Source organism: Sinohyriopsis cumingii, chromosome 11 (assembly GCF_028554795.1).
Source record: "Sinohyriopsis cumingii isolate HCF-2022 chromosome 11, ASM2855479v2, whole genome shotgun sequence".
Lineage (NCBI taxonomy): Eukaryota > Metazoa > Mollusca > Bivalvia > Unionida > Unionidae > Sinohyriopsis > Sinohyriopsis cumingii.
Window position 1 is genome coordinate 110,627,779 of NC_142971.1, and position 17,148 is coordinate 110,644,926.

Here is a 17,148-nt window from a genome sequence, read left to right on the forward strand (position 1 = left end):
TAAGACTTACTTATGAGCAGTAATTCAAAAAGAACCCAGTGACTGCATTCTTGAACACAGCATGGTGCCCAAGTGGCGAACTCGATGTAGTCATTGTGTTTCATGACGCCAGGCTGCTCTTGTTTATATAAACAGCAGGCTTTACCGTCCTCTACAAACTCTTCTGTTTCTTCCATGTCATTTACTCATTTTACCTGCTTGTCCGATGGATCAGCCATACTAACACAATCTTACTGAATTTTAAAATGGTCTGTAAACTTGAATCTTTTCCCTGACCTTATTGATACCTCATATAATACAGATTCCTTCGGGTTGTTTTTTCGTTTTTCCAATTTCCATTTTTTTTAGTGTTACCTTTCAAGATGTCCTCTTATTTCCTGCACGATGCTATCCTCTGTAATGGCTTTCCACCAACTACAGCTGTTCAAACTTTGCGTTTCTTACTGGTCTTCTTCGATTTGTCCAGTAATATACTCTCCTTCCTGCCGAAGAAGCCAGCAGCTCGACTCCTTGGACTAAGAGCATGAAGAATTACCGATTTATCCATGTTGACAGGAAAGCATTCATCATTTTGTGGAGAGATGGTATGGTAGGTGTCTGTAATTTTGTTTAAATCCGGAGTCGTGTCTTTGATCATGGAATACTGTAGCTGGTCTAAATGATGTGCAGTCTATAGCAGATGGATCGATGGGGTAGAATCAACATCTTTTAAAAGATGCTCGAATATTTTACTGGACAGACTTATGTTGTATGCTCTGCATGCAATCTCACATACGGCGTACTTAGGAATATGATTTTGGCCCTTTCGTTATTGTATATCTTCCAAATCGGTCAGAAACATCCGACGTCGAGTGGTTGTCGGACATGACTAGTATGTGGTGGTAATTCGAACAGAATAATGTTATTTTGCTTTGCCCAATCAATCATTGCCAAAGATACACGTGATCTGTGCCTTTCATACAATATAAGCAGTGACTGCAAAGGATCACGCTTTTGTACGTAGCTAAAAAAATGTTCCTCAAGATATTTCCTGAATACTTGACCACATGACATCCAGTCATACTTACAGTACCAAAAACCCCAGTTGTTGCACCTTCAAGCAATTCATTTCTCATTCACTTTCCTGGAAATGCAAAATAGGCCGGAACAGATGGACCTAAAGCATTTCCAGCCAATAACACAGTGACATTATAAGACTTTCCACTAGTAATGTCGACTGGTTTCGAGTTTTTGTCAGTGACTATAAAAGGAGGAGTATGACTGTTGGAAATGCCCTTTCATCAATGTTGTAAATTTAAAGTGGTTTCTCTTTCAGGTTATAAGTGTTCGTGATTTTCTCCAGTTCTTCAAAATATGCGGTTATTTTCTCTTTGGACGTGGATTTGGCGCTTGCGATATCGAGTGACCTTGGCTTTTTAACTGTCAAATTAGGCCATCGCGATAAGAAGTTGCGACACCACTGAAGCGACAGTGGATTAGCAAAGACCAATGTCAACAACATAGTCAGTGGTCAAATTATAACCATAGCGTACTTTCACTAAAAGCGAAATGTGATCCACAAGCCTGGCTTCCTGTTTTGGCCCTGATTTAACAGTATCAATGTCCACTTCACCAATGACATGTTGACGTAAAGTTGTTTATGGAACACAATGCAATCTTTCCGACTTTATCATTAATTTCTCTTTTACAAACTATGTATGCTTTTGTTAAACCTTCTTGGCCACAGCAACAATAATGTCGGCGCAGTTTTCCACCATTCTGATAGACATGCAAATTGCGTGTAATACATTTACGACGGGGTTAGAATGTTTTAATATTGTTTTCTTTATAAAATTACGTAACTGTTAATGGCCCAAACTTTAAATATTTATCTTTAAAAAATAATATTGATTTCAATATTTTATAACTTTTTTCTTTATTCAAAAGTGCAAATAAGGAAAGAGGAAAAAAAAACAAGTCATTAAATTCAACAGCTAAATTGATAAGTACTTTATTAATGGGCTTCTATAGGGGAATAAAGCGAAATGGGCGGAGATAAGAAGTCACGTGATTTTATTAATTTCATAGACGACAATAAACAAGTTGCACCAAGGGTTTCAATTCATTGTGGAAAAATTAAGGTATTTTGAATGGGTATGAAAGCGTATTAGGCAATTTTATGGGTTATTTTGGTCATTGTTATAAATAATGTGTGTAATTACATGACTTAGACAAACTCGAAGTATTTTGTTTACTTGCAACAAAGCGTCAAAGTATTGTCAACAAAACTTCTGAAAATTGCGTCATCAGCTACATGTTATCACGTGATAACAACGAAATAAACTGGCCGCTTCGAAACTCATGACGCTCTGAAACTGATGCCACGACGATATAATGATATATATTTCACATATTGAAATATAAGGATATATTTTTCACATGTGAAAATATCAGAGTGAGCAACCAAAAAAAATATTTATATTTCGGCAGTAAGTGTTTATATTTCACACGTAAGTATCTAAAAAAACTAAATTATTACATCTGTTGCCACTGCAGATATATTTGGAACATGCGAGTTGTCTTGACTTGTACGATATCATTTCACCCGAATGTTACGTGACATACCCTTTTGTAGGATATCATCTTACCCGAATATCAAGTAACATACGTTTTGTAGGATATCATTTCACCCGAATATCAAGTGACATACCTTTTGTAGGATATCATTTCACCCGAATATCAAGTGACATACCTTTTGTAGGATATAATTTCACCCGAATATCAAGTGGAATACCTTTTGTAGGATATCATTTCACCCGAATATCAAGTGACATACCTTTTGTAGGATATCATTTCACCCAAATATCAAGTATCATACCTTTTGTAGGATATCATTTTACCTGAATATCAAGTGAAATACCTTTTGTAGGATATAATTTTACCCGAATATCAAGTGAAATACCTTTTTGTAGGATATCATTTCACCCGATTATCAAGTAACATACCTTTTGTAGGATATCATTTTACCCGAATATCAAGTGAAATACCTTTTTGTAGGATATAATTTCACCCGAATATCAAGTGACATACCGTTTGTAGGATATCATTTCACCCGAATATCAAGTGACATACCTTTTGTAGGATATCATTTTACCCGAAGATCAAATAATAGACCTTATCAAGGTAGCAGAGAGTCTTGCATTGTTGATCCGTCACGAACCAAGTTCCTCAGATTGCGAAGGGTTAGCTCTGCCTGCATTCCTTTCACTCTCTGTCCAAAGGCAATTCCATGTAGTACTTCTGGACAAAATAGAGGACAACAAACCGGTACGAATGTCTTTTTCTCTTGTCTTTCTCCCTCGCTAAAAACTTTACAAAATCAAAATTCATGTTGATCAGAATTTTTCCTTTCATTGTTTTTCGTTCTTCCAGTTTACCAAAACTTCTTTACTTTGAGAATCGATCAATAATTTTGGTCCCAAGTTTAATTGTTACACAGCAACCCCCCCCCCCCCAAATTCAAACCGAAACTCACTTCTAAACTGGAAAAGTATGTTAGCTGCTACTTTCTTTAAAACGTTGATATACATTGTCCAGAAAAAGCCTGTGGTCATTCTTTAATTAAAATACATCTGACACGCTGCACTAGATTCTTCGCCTGCGAATATACGTTAATCAAAACACATTTTACACACACTGCACCAGATTATTTGAGGTTAGCAATACTGCAATAGGCATATTGGTAAAAACAATACTCAACTCACGAAAACAATAGGCTAATAAGAATTCTTTGAAAGTTTGACAAGGGCCAGGTTTTCAGGTAAATTATTAATAACTAAACACTTGAAGATAATAAGAAATTTTACGTTTTCATGCACATTATCTAATCGTGTTTGATGTTATTCGCTTCTATAAATAATCAATAAAACTTTTTTAATTTTTAAGACAGAAATGAAATACACGAGCTTTAATAAACAGGCCCGTGACCTCACTTTTCATGCCTAGCAGATGGAGACCGACAAAGAAACCCCAGAGTAGTACTGGACTATTTTATGTATTGTGTGTCATTCTATCTTATGTTGTTCAGCTAATGTTCCATTTAATGTTGAAAAAAAAGCTAACAGCTCTCTTAATTGTTACAAGCACACGGACGCATATGTTTCATAGTAATGACACCCCTCTCAGTCATATAATACTTTTCCTCATTTCAGTTACTCACACACAAACATAATCTACTCGCTCTCTCAAATACACGAAAACAATTTAGTTTTATTCTTTTGAAATATTTGGGGGGTTGGGGTTGGTTTGGGTTGTGTTTTTTTTAAAGTTTCTGTGTATGTAAGGCTGATATCGATGATGATGTGCTCCGACGTATATAGAGAGATATATTGTTTCTCGTCTGCTATAAACGGATTTTATATATATATATATATATATATATATATATATATATATATATATATATATATATATATATATATATATATATATATCTTGGTTGAATGTAATCCATAATTAGAAAAGGAAAAGAAGTCATATTGGTCCCAAGACTACTTGCAACAAGATTTAACTACTCGTCCAGTTTCGTTGAGCGATTCAGTGCCACAAGACACCTCAATTTTGAAACTTATTCATTCATTTTTGTTGATATTGAGACGATTATTACTTCTACGACTAACCATGTCATAAAAACAAAGCGGTTTTAATTTCCAAGACCAGCATATCAGGAACATATATATGCACCCAAATTTTGATGCTTGTACAACAAATTGCATCGTTCACTCATAAGAACCAAACCTAATCCAACCAACCTTGTAGAAAATCAATTTAATCTAACGTTCTCTTTGTTTGCAATCGCATGATATTAGTTAATATTTGGGCCATCACTTTGAAACCCTCTTTTTATTTTACTTTATTAGAATTACAGGTGCAAACGACTTAGAAAAATTATTTTCTCATTTATTGCAAAATCGTTGGCAATAAATACAAAACCGCATAGCTGTCACTACCGCACTATACTGTCTATAATCCATTTCCTGGTAGGCGGAGAAGAAAAATATTCACTCAGCTATTATCTACAGTGTTTTGCTAAACCTCCCAAGACAGCAGTATCCAAATTAATTAACATTATAATCTAAACAATCACTTAAATATATTTTGTAATGTTTTAATAACTCAAATTTCTTTAAATCAACAATGTGGCCAAGTTTAAGGATTTTTATCGTCGAATTTAAAAAGCCGACGAGCATAAAATTTGTTTGATTAATATCAGACACGAATTCGATGAAAATTTTAAGGATCGTACATAGTCATGGGAAATGAAAGGCCTTAAGGAAAATGTCAGCACACTATTGGCTATAACCTGCCGAGTAAATGAGAATTAAGTGCATTCTCCAAAAGACATACCAACGGAGCCGCGAACTAGATTAAAAATATGTAATATTAATTCTCCACAATTTAGAGACCTTTCTTCACCGATTCTGAATAAAAACTGTAGATGGGTGTATGCTTTCCTAACTCTTTGAAGCAGCTGAACTGGACATCAAAGCCGTTGCAAGGGGATATCCAGATTGGATGGCGTTACATGTTTCCTCAAGGTACTTCGACAGGGTTGCTCCAGCGGCTGCTAGGATGCTGCAAGAATACCTCTCTGGTAACGGAGGAATATGAATACATCTGGAAATCAGGCCTCCTGAAGAAGGTGGACCAGGTATGTTGCTAAAAACGTTTTAAATTATGTAGAAGATAGAAATCTGTAAAGATAAGATATTTTTTGTGAAAGAAAAAAAAAATGGAGCTCTTGTGGGAACATTCCTGTATAGATCCCAAACACGCTAAAACTCATTTTGTGTCATCAGTTTTGTTAATTATTCGAATAAAACAGAGATAAAAATTCATTTCCAGTTCAAATGAGAAGGGGGCTGAAGTTTGTTTTATCAAATATGAAGGTTTGATTAATGTTAGGACAAGAAAACGAATTGTTAGAAAGCACGATTCCATTTTTTTTTTGTCCTTTCCACGTGTTTCCTTCTAGCAACGAGACTTAATATTCGACGAGCTTTGCAATCTGAATAAAAACGATCAAACATTATATGACCTATTACGAACTGGGCGTTCATTATCTTTGTAGAGTATACGAAAAATTATTTTCATTCATAATTTGCGAAGAAAGTGTATATCATAAATCTTACGAAGGAAACTAGATATGCAATCATTATCCTTCTATTATTTCTCCACCGAACACATTTTACAATAATCAGTAATAGGTCTGAACTGGTAATACCCTTTGTGATGCAGGAACTATCATCCTGGGTTGAACTTAGATGTGGATGCCTTTCATAAATGAGGCAACCGACAGCCGGAAGAGGCCTTCGAAGCACACCTATTCAATTTAGCGCGTGATGGAGATAATGCAATTCTTTACGCCCGTATTTGATTACAATACCGTTTATTCTCGATTATAAGACGAACCCAACTGCAGACTCAGATCTTCCGTCGCAGTTTGTTAGGATTAATAAGCAGAACAAACGACACAGATCCTGATCTACCAGCGCATTATGCAACGGCAGATCAACATCTTTGTTGTTTGCAGTTTGACTAGACTTAAAATTGAGTATAGACGGTTAGTGATATGCGTCCGTGTTCAATATAACTGAAGAGTTTGCATCAATGTATAATAATGGGCTATCGGTGCAAGATGACAATTACATGGAAACATACTGCTTCGTGGTGTCCTTACGAAACGACGATCAGGCACAGTGCACAGGCTATCCCTGCAATGTATCGCATATATTCGCTTATAACACAAGTCCAACTGCAAACTGAACAGACCCAGATCTGTCGTCGCATAATGCGCCGGCAGTTCTGATCTGTGCAGTTTGTAAGGAATACTGAGGAAAATCACATTAATGTATAGCATATCAATATCTATGCTGTTGGCAGATGGACTCATAAAAAAGGAAAGACGGTAAATCGATTATCAGTGCACACCATCTTTTGTAGCGAGTTTCGGAGACAGTAAAGTCTAGGTAAGAACTTAAGCTATTTTATGAACATGTTTTTAAAAAAATAAAAATTAAAGATATATAGCCTGTACTGATCCTATGTGTTAAGTGAAAATAAATTCCGTGCATATATTTTATAATTCGTACCTTCCTCTTGGTTAAAGGTAGATCACAATTAAAATCCACTGAATACATCATGGCTAGCTATTTTAGGGCATGATCTGTGTGGAGCTGGAAGAGAATACCTTTACCATCAGCATTAGGGTCAACGCTGAGGAGTTTGATAGTCAGGAGAAAGCCGTGCAGACAGCCTGGACAGTCATCATTCCTCTTATATCAAACACGTTCTCCTTTCTGAAATCATGGGCTGGACTTTGCCTTGAGGTATATTAACACGTATCTAGGCTCAAATTCAGTTTCTCCTCCCACCCTGCTGCTCGCTCGATCTTACGTACACACGCACACAAAACCAAACCATTCCAAGACCCTGATTCACATTTAAATGTATCGTATTCATATTAATTTTGATAAGCTTTAAAACTTATTGCTGAAGTAATTTTGCATACATTTTAAAGGCAATTTAAGAAATTAAGTAATTAAACACTCAGATTAATGTTGAGTAGTATATACCTTTTACTCGACCAACAAAATGTGGCATTTTCTTTTCAATATTGTTCAGTTACAAGAGAATGGATTTTTATACACGGTGGCCAATTAAGAGAAAAGGTAATGTTTGATTTCCCACGTTGAAAATGAGGGACACCCAACAGTCTAATGTGTGCTCAAACGTCTTTCAAAGAGTGACATAAATGCATTTGTCATTTCTTCTCTAACTTTATACATTTTTTTTCCACAGAATCTCCGTGGTCTCTTCCCTCCTAGTAGCAGTTATAAAACTGAATTGTCGCTTAAACCTATAAACTAAAACTAATTTTCGTTTTGAGCATAGAAATTAATTTAAATCCTGAAAGTGATACTGAATCTTGAATAAAATAAGCAAAAAGTGATTATGAACTATAAATAAATTTCATTATTTAATGTTTTACTGCAATATTTAATAAACATTTATAACAGTTTTGATCTTAGCTTTTGGGAAGCTATGTCACCGTGGCGCGCACGGGGCAATGCCCTCCACCCAACCACCCTGTTATCTATAGATGTCATACGAAGGGGCCGCCATCGGGGAGGATTTCGTTACGTTGCTGAAATGTTCGTAGTAATTCACCTTCACCTTAGTGTAACGGAGGATGAGGCAAATTCTTTACACAATTTATATTTGATTTTTTTTATGGGAAGGGACTGCCATATAAAATTGTACGCAGTAGGAGCGACACTAAACAATATTGCCCCCAAGCGCCTCGAATCCTAGCGCCGCCATTACCATTGCATGGCCATGTTGTACTCGAAGAAATGTCTTTAATCATCCTGTTTTCAGCAGCTTGTATGTCTTAATGTTAAACAAACGCACGTGAGTCTCTTTGTATCTTGGCAGGTGTTTGTGGTTTTCAGTGGCAACCGATTTCACAATGAAAACACCGACGTTGTAACCACTCTTCCCCTACCTGAAATATTGATAAATTCGAGAAGGCATAAGACGGTAACATTCGTATCCAATGGTGCATTAGTAGAGATCAGTAATGACATGCTGTTTCCATTTCAAGGTAATTATTAATCTGAAACTTACAATACAATATAATTCTCCGATTTGTGTCTGAAAGGATTATAAAGGAAAAGTGTATTTACAAAACGGGAAGGTTATTCATTATTAGAGGAATAGTAGAGCCCCCCACCCAACCCAATAATTAAGTACTTTAAAGAAGAACACTGGAACTAATGAAAAGAAATCCTAAAATATCGAAAATGAAGAAATGTGATCAACAAAAGGTATATTTAGACTACAAACTCCATATTTATACCGACTGTCACATAGTTACCTTAAACGGTTTTAGAGCTATGCGCTTGAGTTTTCTTCGAATTTTATTGATCAGAAAGAAATTTCTACATGCCTGATATGAGTACCTTGTGGATGAGGGCTCTTCTATTGATTCTCTAAATGCAGAAAGTCTGTACCAATATCACAATGATCCTTGTTAGCCTGCATGAAGTCTATCGCCCAGCTTTGGAGCTTGGAATACAGATACTTCTATAATATAAATGTGTAACACAGTGTTTTTACACTCTCAAGATCATTGAAAATAGCTAATTAATTTCTTGCAAATAGGAAAAAAAAATGACTTGAGAATTTAGCAATGTGGAGTGTTGCAGTACGAGTACACGTTCCCTGATTTCCATGAGATATTATCTTTTTAAGCTCAAACAGTGCAGCAGTTATTATAATATTAAAATGCGTTACGATATCTGTCATTGAAAATATTTGTATTGATCGTAAAAGTACATGCTCTAATGTAAGGTCGAAACTATGTCATAATTAATGGACAAGAGCACTAATGTGAGTTTTTATGGGTAGGATCAAAGTTATACTTCCTGACCTGTTATCCTCGCTACTACATTTTAAAAAGGATTAAAAGCAGAAGATAAGCTTGAGAAAAATATGTTTTCAAAATTGTATAAATGACGTCAATAGCCATATCTTAAAGGTTCCATGGAAGCGGCAGATACTGTGTCAGTTATTGAGCACTGGATTACCCTTGTCTTGTCTCATCGCCAAGAGTTTCTGACTTCTTCTGAGAGCGGTCAGCAAACGTGTCGTCTGCATGAGCCAAACCATTGTCATGTAATAACTCGAGCAAAAAATCAAGCAAAAAGGACTACAAAAATAAAAGGTCAGGTATGTAACATTTAATTTTGATTTTACAAGTTGTGTCGTGTAGAATATTGTGTAATGCTGGGAAATAAACAACAGTAGGTACGTCAATATTTTAAAGAGGCATGCAATGCTTTATTGGCAAAACTGATTCCAAAGTCAAAGTAGTTCCATTACTCTACTTAAATATTTAGCAATACCGTTTGCCCGACGCAATGCATGGTTCGTACAGGCCTGGAGAGTTTTTCATTCAAGTATTTTCAAGGTGTTTTGAAGGACTTCAATAAGTTTTCGAGATGCATTTTTTATTATGGAAACCACATAAACTCGTTGCAAACAAACTTAACACTATCGGTAAAGGGCGGGGCAGGGGGATTCCAAAAACGGTAACACTTACAATCGACAGCAGAACTGCGGGTAAATCGATATAAGGATTGTGGGTGGCCTTGGGGGAAAAAAGACAGTAACAATATATCGGTTCTTACTGACTCAGAGAGTCCCTCCCCAATCCCAGTGTCCATTAACAACAGTCTTTGTTTCGTTTGTAAGGAACCCAAGCGAAGAAACTGATCAAGTCATATATTCACAAATGTGATTAGCCGTTCGGAACACCCTCGTGTCTTTCGGATTTGAGTCGGGTAACTTCGACTATCTGAATGATGATGAGGTAAAGAAAGTGGTACTTCCCAAAATGGTACGTTTCTGGCTGACGAATATCCCGCTAGATGTGCGAAGAACATATTTTTTAAAACAAAATTTCGTGTTAACACCTTGCAACATCTCAACAATTATTGAAAAATCTTCACTTTCAAGTTTTAGTGTTATTTTATTTCAATAACCAGAATCTTCTCCTCATGTTGCTGTAAGTGAATACACGTGATCAAATCACTGCGATGTCAATAATTATTTTAACGTAGTATTAACTTTTGGCTTGAGGGCAGTTCAAAATTGGCAATTATTTACATCTAAGATTTTTTCTTTCTTCTAGCGTACAATGTAAAACGTTCGACAACGTTACAATTGGTGATTAGCACGTAACAATCGGAACGCCTCTGCCATTTTCCATTGCATGCTACATTCGGAACAACATCGGCTATTTCTGCGAGACAAAAATACACATCGGATGCAAAATTTTCAGATAAAAAAAATCGCGAACGTGCACGCTGGAGAACAACCACGTATGTAAATAATGACCGTTTGAACACCCCTCAATCCCATGATTGGTATTACGTCAAAACAACTTTATATACGTCATAGTGGCTAGATATCGTGTAATCATTAGCAGCAATTAATCAACAGTTTCGTACTATTGAAACTTAATGATTTATGAAATTTGTTTTTATTGCAACTATTTATGCAGCATAAATAGTATTATAAATTTAAACTGCGGTTATTACACTCCTTATTGAAACTTGGCTTTATTTTCGACATCTATCATTTTATAAAAATATGTTTATACATACCTAGCTGGATGTTCGCCCCCCCCCCCCCCCGAGAGAACACATTTCAATATGGGAATATTAGGATATTACGATTACGTCAAACTTCACAAGTTCCGGTGTTTTCTCAAAAACGATCATTTCTATCTTGGCATTATGGGATTGCAGTCTGCATGAAAGATTTACTTGCCTCCGAAATAGAAAAGCTGGACAACACGTCAATATACACACCTCCGAAACTAAAGATTTGACAGCATATATTCTCCATAAAACATTAGCAATATTACGATTTGCAAAAACACATGTTAACACATTTTTACGAACAGCTTTTCTTAGTTTAAATTATAATATATTAGAATGACTTTAGCAAGTCATGAAATGTAGTGGGGCCATGTGTTTAAAACTATTTTGTTACTCTTAACATATGTGTCGCGTAGCTGGTCAACGTAGAGATACTATCCAAAATTGGATAGCAAATCGCCAGTTATCAGAGTAGCTTATTTAGCGACTATGATGCAGAGTGAGGATTGCATCTAAGTCTTTCTCAGTGACTCGAAGTTATTCGACTCGCGCCGAAAAAGACTAGGACGTTTCGAAGGTAGCACTACAACAATGGGACGCTACTCTATATGTTAACTACAAGTGACATTTTAGCCTCCAGATTTCAGCCCATTTGAATTTTTTTACTTTTGGAAAATATTTAAGTAATAAAAATTCGGAATTTAAAAAGTGGTATGTTTTATTATTTAAAAGTTTTGTATTCCTCAAGATAAATTCTATCAAACATTTTGGCCAAGTTCATGGATCTTTTAAAGGACTTTGTAAAGAAAAATTCAACTTTTTATTTTTTTAAATAATGAAAGATTTCAAGAAAATCCAAAGATTTTACGATTATACAGAGTTGTACGAACCATATCATATTACTACTTCACATCATTCATTAATTACTTTCCTTAAAATGCAGATGCACTGATTCATCGCATATCTGTTGTTTTTTTTATTTTTATTTTTTTTTATAACAAAAAAGACTGGATGTGAAAATTTTATTGGATAAGGAAAGTAAAATGTACCACACTCAAATTATATTGCAAAAAATGTATCAGGAAAAAATTTGCATGTATTTGTATTTTCAAGAGAATTTCATTTCACTACCGAAACATTCTTTTTTATCCTACTTTCTCAGAGAAGGGAAATAAGATGGATTGTGAACAGTGATGACAGCATGTCTACCCGAGTAAAAATGGACAAAGCCAAACATCAAGATTCCAACAAAGTACAGGCCAACCAAAAACATCAGTTACAGCACATATATAAAAGAGCTAGGTCCGACCAAGAAGAACTTAAAATTCAGTCTTCTGGTGGACATCAGAGAACTGACTGGGGTCCGGAGGATAGACTTGTTACAGAATTCGCAGAAACAGCTTCCCTTTTTGCTGCTGCCGTTCTAGCCAGTGCGGTGGCCAAATTTGTTGAGGAAGAGAGCAGAATAAACCCTCAGTGGTCCAATTATGTGACAGCTGAACAGGTAACATTAATGAATTAAAAATATGATGAACATGATAGAATTTGACATATACACCCCACCAACATAATATATAACCTTAAAGCAAAGTTCATACTCGCAAATTTCTTTTTGGGTGTATACTCACAAATTAGAAATATAAACCAAAGTAATTAAAACAAATTAAAGTAGTAAACAAGTCACCGAATACTCTCAGTTGTCACTATTTTTTCTGTAACTCTAATGCTAAAATTGTTACAATATATATATATATATATATATATATATATATATATATATATATATATATATATATATATATATATATATATACCAAATAATACTATCATACAACCTGTATGATTGGATTATTTGTATTAAATATTAATTCTGCCTACTATTATCAAGCATTCTCCTATAGAATCCAGGGATAGCACTTTCCGTTCTGACTGGTGTATCTGCAGAGTGATATAATTTAAAAAAAATTGCTAAAACTTTCAGAACAAGTCCTACATTTCAAAATTTTGCTCGGGAGCAAATCTGGAAAGCTGGACAATTAAAGAATATTATATCTGCTTACTATCATATCCAAGGTCAAGATCTCAATTGCTATGTTTCCTGTATAAAAGAAAGAAGTAAGAAAGAAAGAAAAAGAAAATTAAGGTGGCCTTGTATGTTAATAAATCAGAAGAGATATGAAAGTTATTTCTTGCAAAACAAAAGGGCTGAGAATTTTATATCAGTATTAGTGGTGGTGTTCGTGGTGGCTATGGACTTTAACGTTCTATTTGTGGGAGATCCCGCAACTGACGTACTTGCACATGTCTGACATCATGATGTTAAAGATGAGGATAATGATAAAGAGATTGATCATCCGTTTGTTTCTTGTGAAATTTTAAATAAATTCGTCATAATTAATGGAGTGCAGAAGAATATCACGGAATGATCTGTTTTGCCAATTACAAGATACGTGATCATATATCTAAAATGATCTGTTTTGCCAACTACAAGATACGTGATCATAAATCTAAAATGATCAATACTAGAACAATGTTAGTACGTCACTTTGATCACCACATGGGTGTAAATGCGAGTACTTAAAATAATACTTTTAATACTTTTATTACGTTGCCTGACTGTTCAAGAAATAGTGATGTAAGAATAGAGTTAAATGTATAAACTAAACGAGCTGAGATTAAAAGGTTGGTCTTTAGGATATAGATCAGGGATGGTCACAATGGGAATGCGGCTCGCGAGCCTTATACGGTTCGCGCAAGCCTGTGGTGCGTCTTTCATGACATACCTAAAATAATCGGATATGTTTGCGTATTTATATCAAAATTTGCAGAAAAGCACTGAATAATGTTTTAAAAAGATTTTTAAAAATATATATCACCATTACTTTCCACAAAAATAAACTCCTCTTCCCACCCTGTCTTAAATCCTCTTTTCTCGTCTTCATATTTACGTTTTCTGGATGCTTGCAAAAATATTCGGATGGCTCTTTCCAATATTGCCTCCTTTATTGCGGCTCCCAATGGTCTTCTAATTGGCCACCCATGTTATTGATTGACACACACACACACACACACACACACACACACACACATATATATATATATATATATATATATATATATATATATATATATATATATATATATATATATATAATTTTACCACATATGCTACATTTTTGTACATTTGTAGTGCCCTGGTAGTGAACTAAAATATCAATGAAATATATAATTGAAGAAAGAAAAAAAAACAACGTTTTATCACAATGTCTTCTCTTACAGGTGAAAGTTGCGCAGTTGGCCGCAGAATCCGCTGAAGATCCAGATTCTGGGAGCGCCCTCTGTGCAGTCCAGTCAGTTATTGATGCAATTCACGCTGTAAAGATAAGGTCTCAGCTTCAAGAGAGGGAAAAATACCATAGGAAACAGGGAAGTCGCACATGTTTGCTACTTTAAAGTGCATTTTAAGCTACAGTTCGGAAGGCGATCGTCCTTTCAATGAATGCCCAACAAGCTTTTCAGATACAGACTGGAAAGCAAGATCGCTGGGAACACACCTCCTCTGCCTCTTGTATTAAGTATATTTTATGTGGATCACGGGCATTTCCATTACTAATGGAGTGGAAATAAAATTCCAGCTCTGAGACTTGAATAAAGATCACAGAAAAGGTACAAGTTATCGATGTCTGCAGTGTTCCATCTTTTAATAGTAAAACTTGCAGTTTCTTAAGACACAAGCAAAAACAAAACAAAATCACCAGTATTGGTGAAATAAAAAACAAATCGAATGTCTCTTTTGGTTATTGGTTACATATGGACTAATTTTGACTAAAGAGATACAGATGTTACACCTACCCAATAACACTTCTTATACAGCTTGCCGTAGGATGAAACATTTCTATAAAAAGTGGCTGTTAAAACAAGGTGGAAATGTTTTGAATATATATTTACAGTTCTGCATACTATATTTAACATGTGTGACAAACGTTAACAGTAAACAGTGTACACTCTAACCTGCCATCACATTATGCGCCAACAAATGAGATCCATGCTCTTTGCCAGACATTTTAATGCAAAGCGACCGTCAAAGACCCTGACCTATTTGCTCATCACGCTGGGTCTAAATTAATTGTAATTGTACGCTACATTACGTAAGTGCAGTAACAAAACAGAACGATAGAAATGCACATATACTGGGTTGAGCAAACTCACGAAATTAAAAACTGATAAACTAAAAGTGAAAAAAAAAATATAAGCTTCTTAATTCAGTTTAAGCAAAAGTTTGTAACTATGCGTTCAGATGGACCAAACACTTGTGTAACATTTTTTTGTTTTATTTATTATTATGAAAGATTAAATTATTATCCCTGTTCTTTTCTTCTTAAGCAGTAAAAAAGTGATTGTAACAATGCGATTCTCTGTAGCTTTTGCACAAGAAGAAAGTGGACAAAGTCTGCAAGTCGAGTCTGCTCCAAAGCTATGTTAAAAATCCACGAGGGTGGGATAAAAAGACAGAAAAAGTGTGATTTTCAGTCATATGGCTACGTCTGCAGTGTGACACGGTTACTATCTCCCCTCGAAAACACCAGAGGGCATCTCGGTGCAACCCACTTCCGGATAGTTCAATCAATTAATATGGAAGATGTAGATCAAGAAAATGTGACAGACCGCTCACATTATGCAAGCAGGATCGATAACTCACTATCTTAAAAAGAAATTCTATCAATATTTGATCAATTGCTTTTTTACATCTTTTTTTCCCCAACCAACTTGCGCTGCTCCCTGCTTTCAAATAAATATTTTCTGCCCATTTCAGAACTTGATTGAGTTTTCCATTACTACAGTATGCTCTAGTTTGAATTTTTTGATTGTGTGAAAGTGTATCTCTGCATAAAAAGGTCTTGCAATTTATCTCGCTTGAAGAATAATGAACATGTGTTTATTTTTTACAGCTTCAATCATAGCAGTTAATGGAGGTTGAACGACAACGATAAAATTTTTTTTTAACTTCTTGAAGTTCTTTTATTATTGATTTAGACTGTTGCTTTTCTATTAATGTTCATTATATTTTTCATGAAATAACGATTTTTTTCAAAATGCACAAATGTCAACCACGCTTGAACAGACAGGCGCACGTACGAGTCTCCTTGATAATTATTTTATTTCCTTGAACGGTTGGAAATTTTTAGAGCATACAATTTTGAGAAATATCGATGTTAAACACACTATGCATGTATAGGACATTTGTGGCTCTCACCTATCTGCCTGTCTGTCTTCTTTCATCTGGTGCATGGGTATGTATATCCTCGAATGATTGTGTTCGCATACGTATATTACATGAAAATACTTCTGGTTGTTGTTGTTGTTGTAGGGTTTAACGCTATTTTTCAGCACACGATAGGCTATACATGGCGGCCAGTGTTAATGGTGGAGGAAGAACCCGGGAAAGAACCACAGATCCACGAGAAGCTACTGGCAAGCTTTCTCTGGTTAAAAATGAGAAATGATGCTAAGATAGAAAGAGTGACTGATAGAGAAAGACAACAAATATGAATATTTTTGAGTATCCATTTATTATTGACTTGTAGAGTATATTCTTACAATTTCACATCCGGTCACGTGGATCAATATTAATTTAAAAGGAGAACCAAATTAATAGGACGGAATCTGTGAAATAATTGGATCTTTAAAACTTACATATTTGATGCAAGGAAAGTTAAACAGAATTAAACTAATTTTAAGAAGGCTGTTCTAGATGAATTTGCTGGTGAATTTGCTGGTGGCAATCAGAAATGTTGTCTGAAGACCCCAGAAAATTTGAGAGTTATTACGTGTCAGCATAAGCAAAGAAAAAGCATGCTGAAAGTTATTGCATGTACCGTACTATACCGTCCTATACTTGATGTTTCAAAAGTCAAAAAGAAAATGAAACAAAACAAAAACG

General features: G+C 35.2%; 1 protein-coding gene across 1 annotated transcript; it reads left to right on the forward strand.

The window, feature by feature from the left end:
• The first annotated feature begins 5,476 nt into the window (after nt 1-5,476).
• Nucleotides 5,477-15,882, forward strand: LOC149789289 (uncharacterized). The gene is made up of 6 exons (XM_089973601.1): nt 5,477-5,689; nt 7,197-7,367; nt 8,476-8,644; nt 9,581-9,771; nt 12,370-12,711; nt 14,487-15,882. Exons 1-6 carry the CDS (start codon nt 5,477-5,479, stop codon nt 14,658-14,660), a joined length of 1,260 nt encoding a protein of 419 aa, XP_089829727.1. The 3' UTR covers nt 14,661-15,882.
• Nucleotides 15,883-17,148: the final 1,266 nt, after the last annotated feature.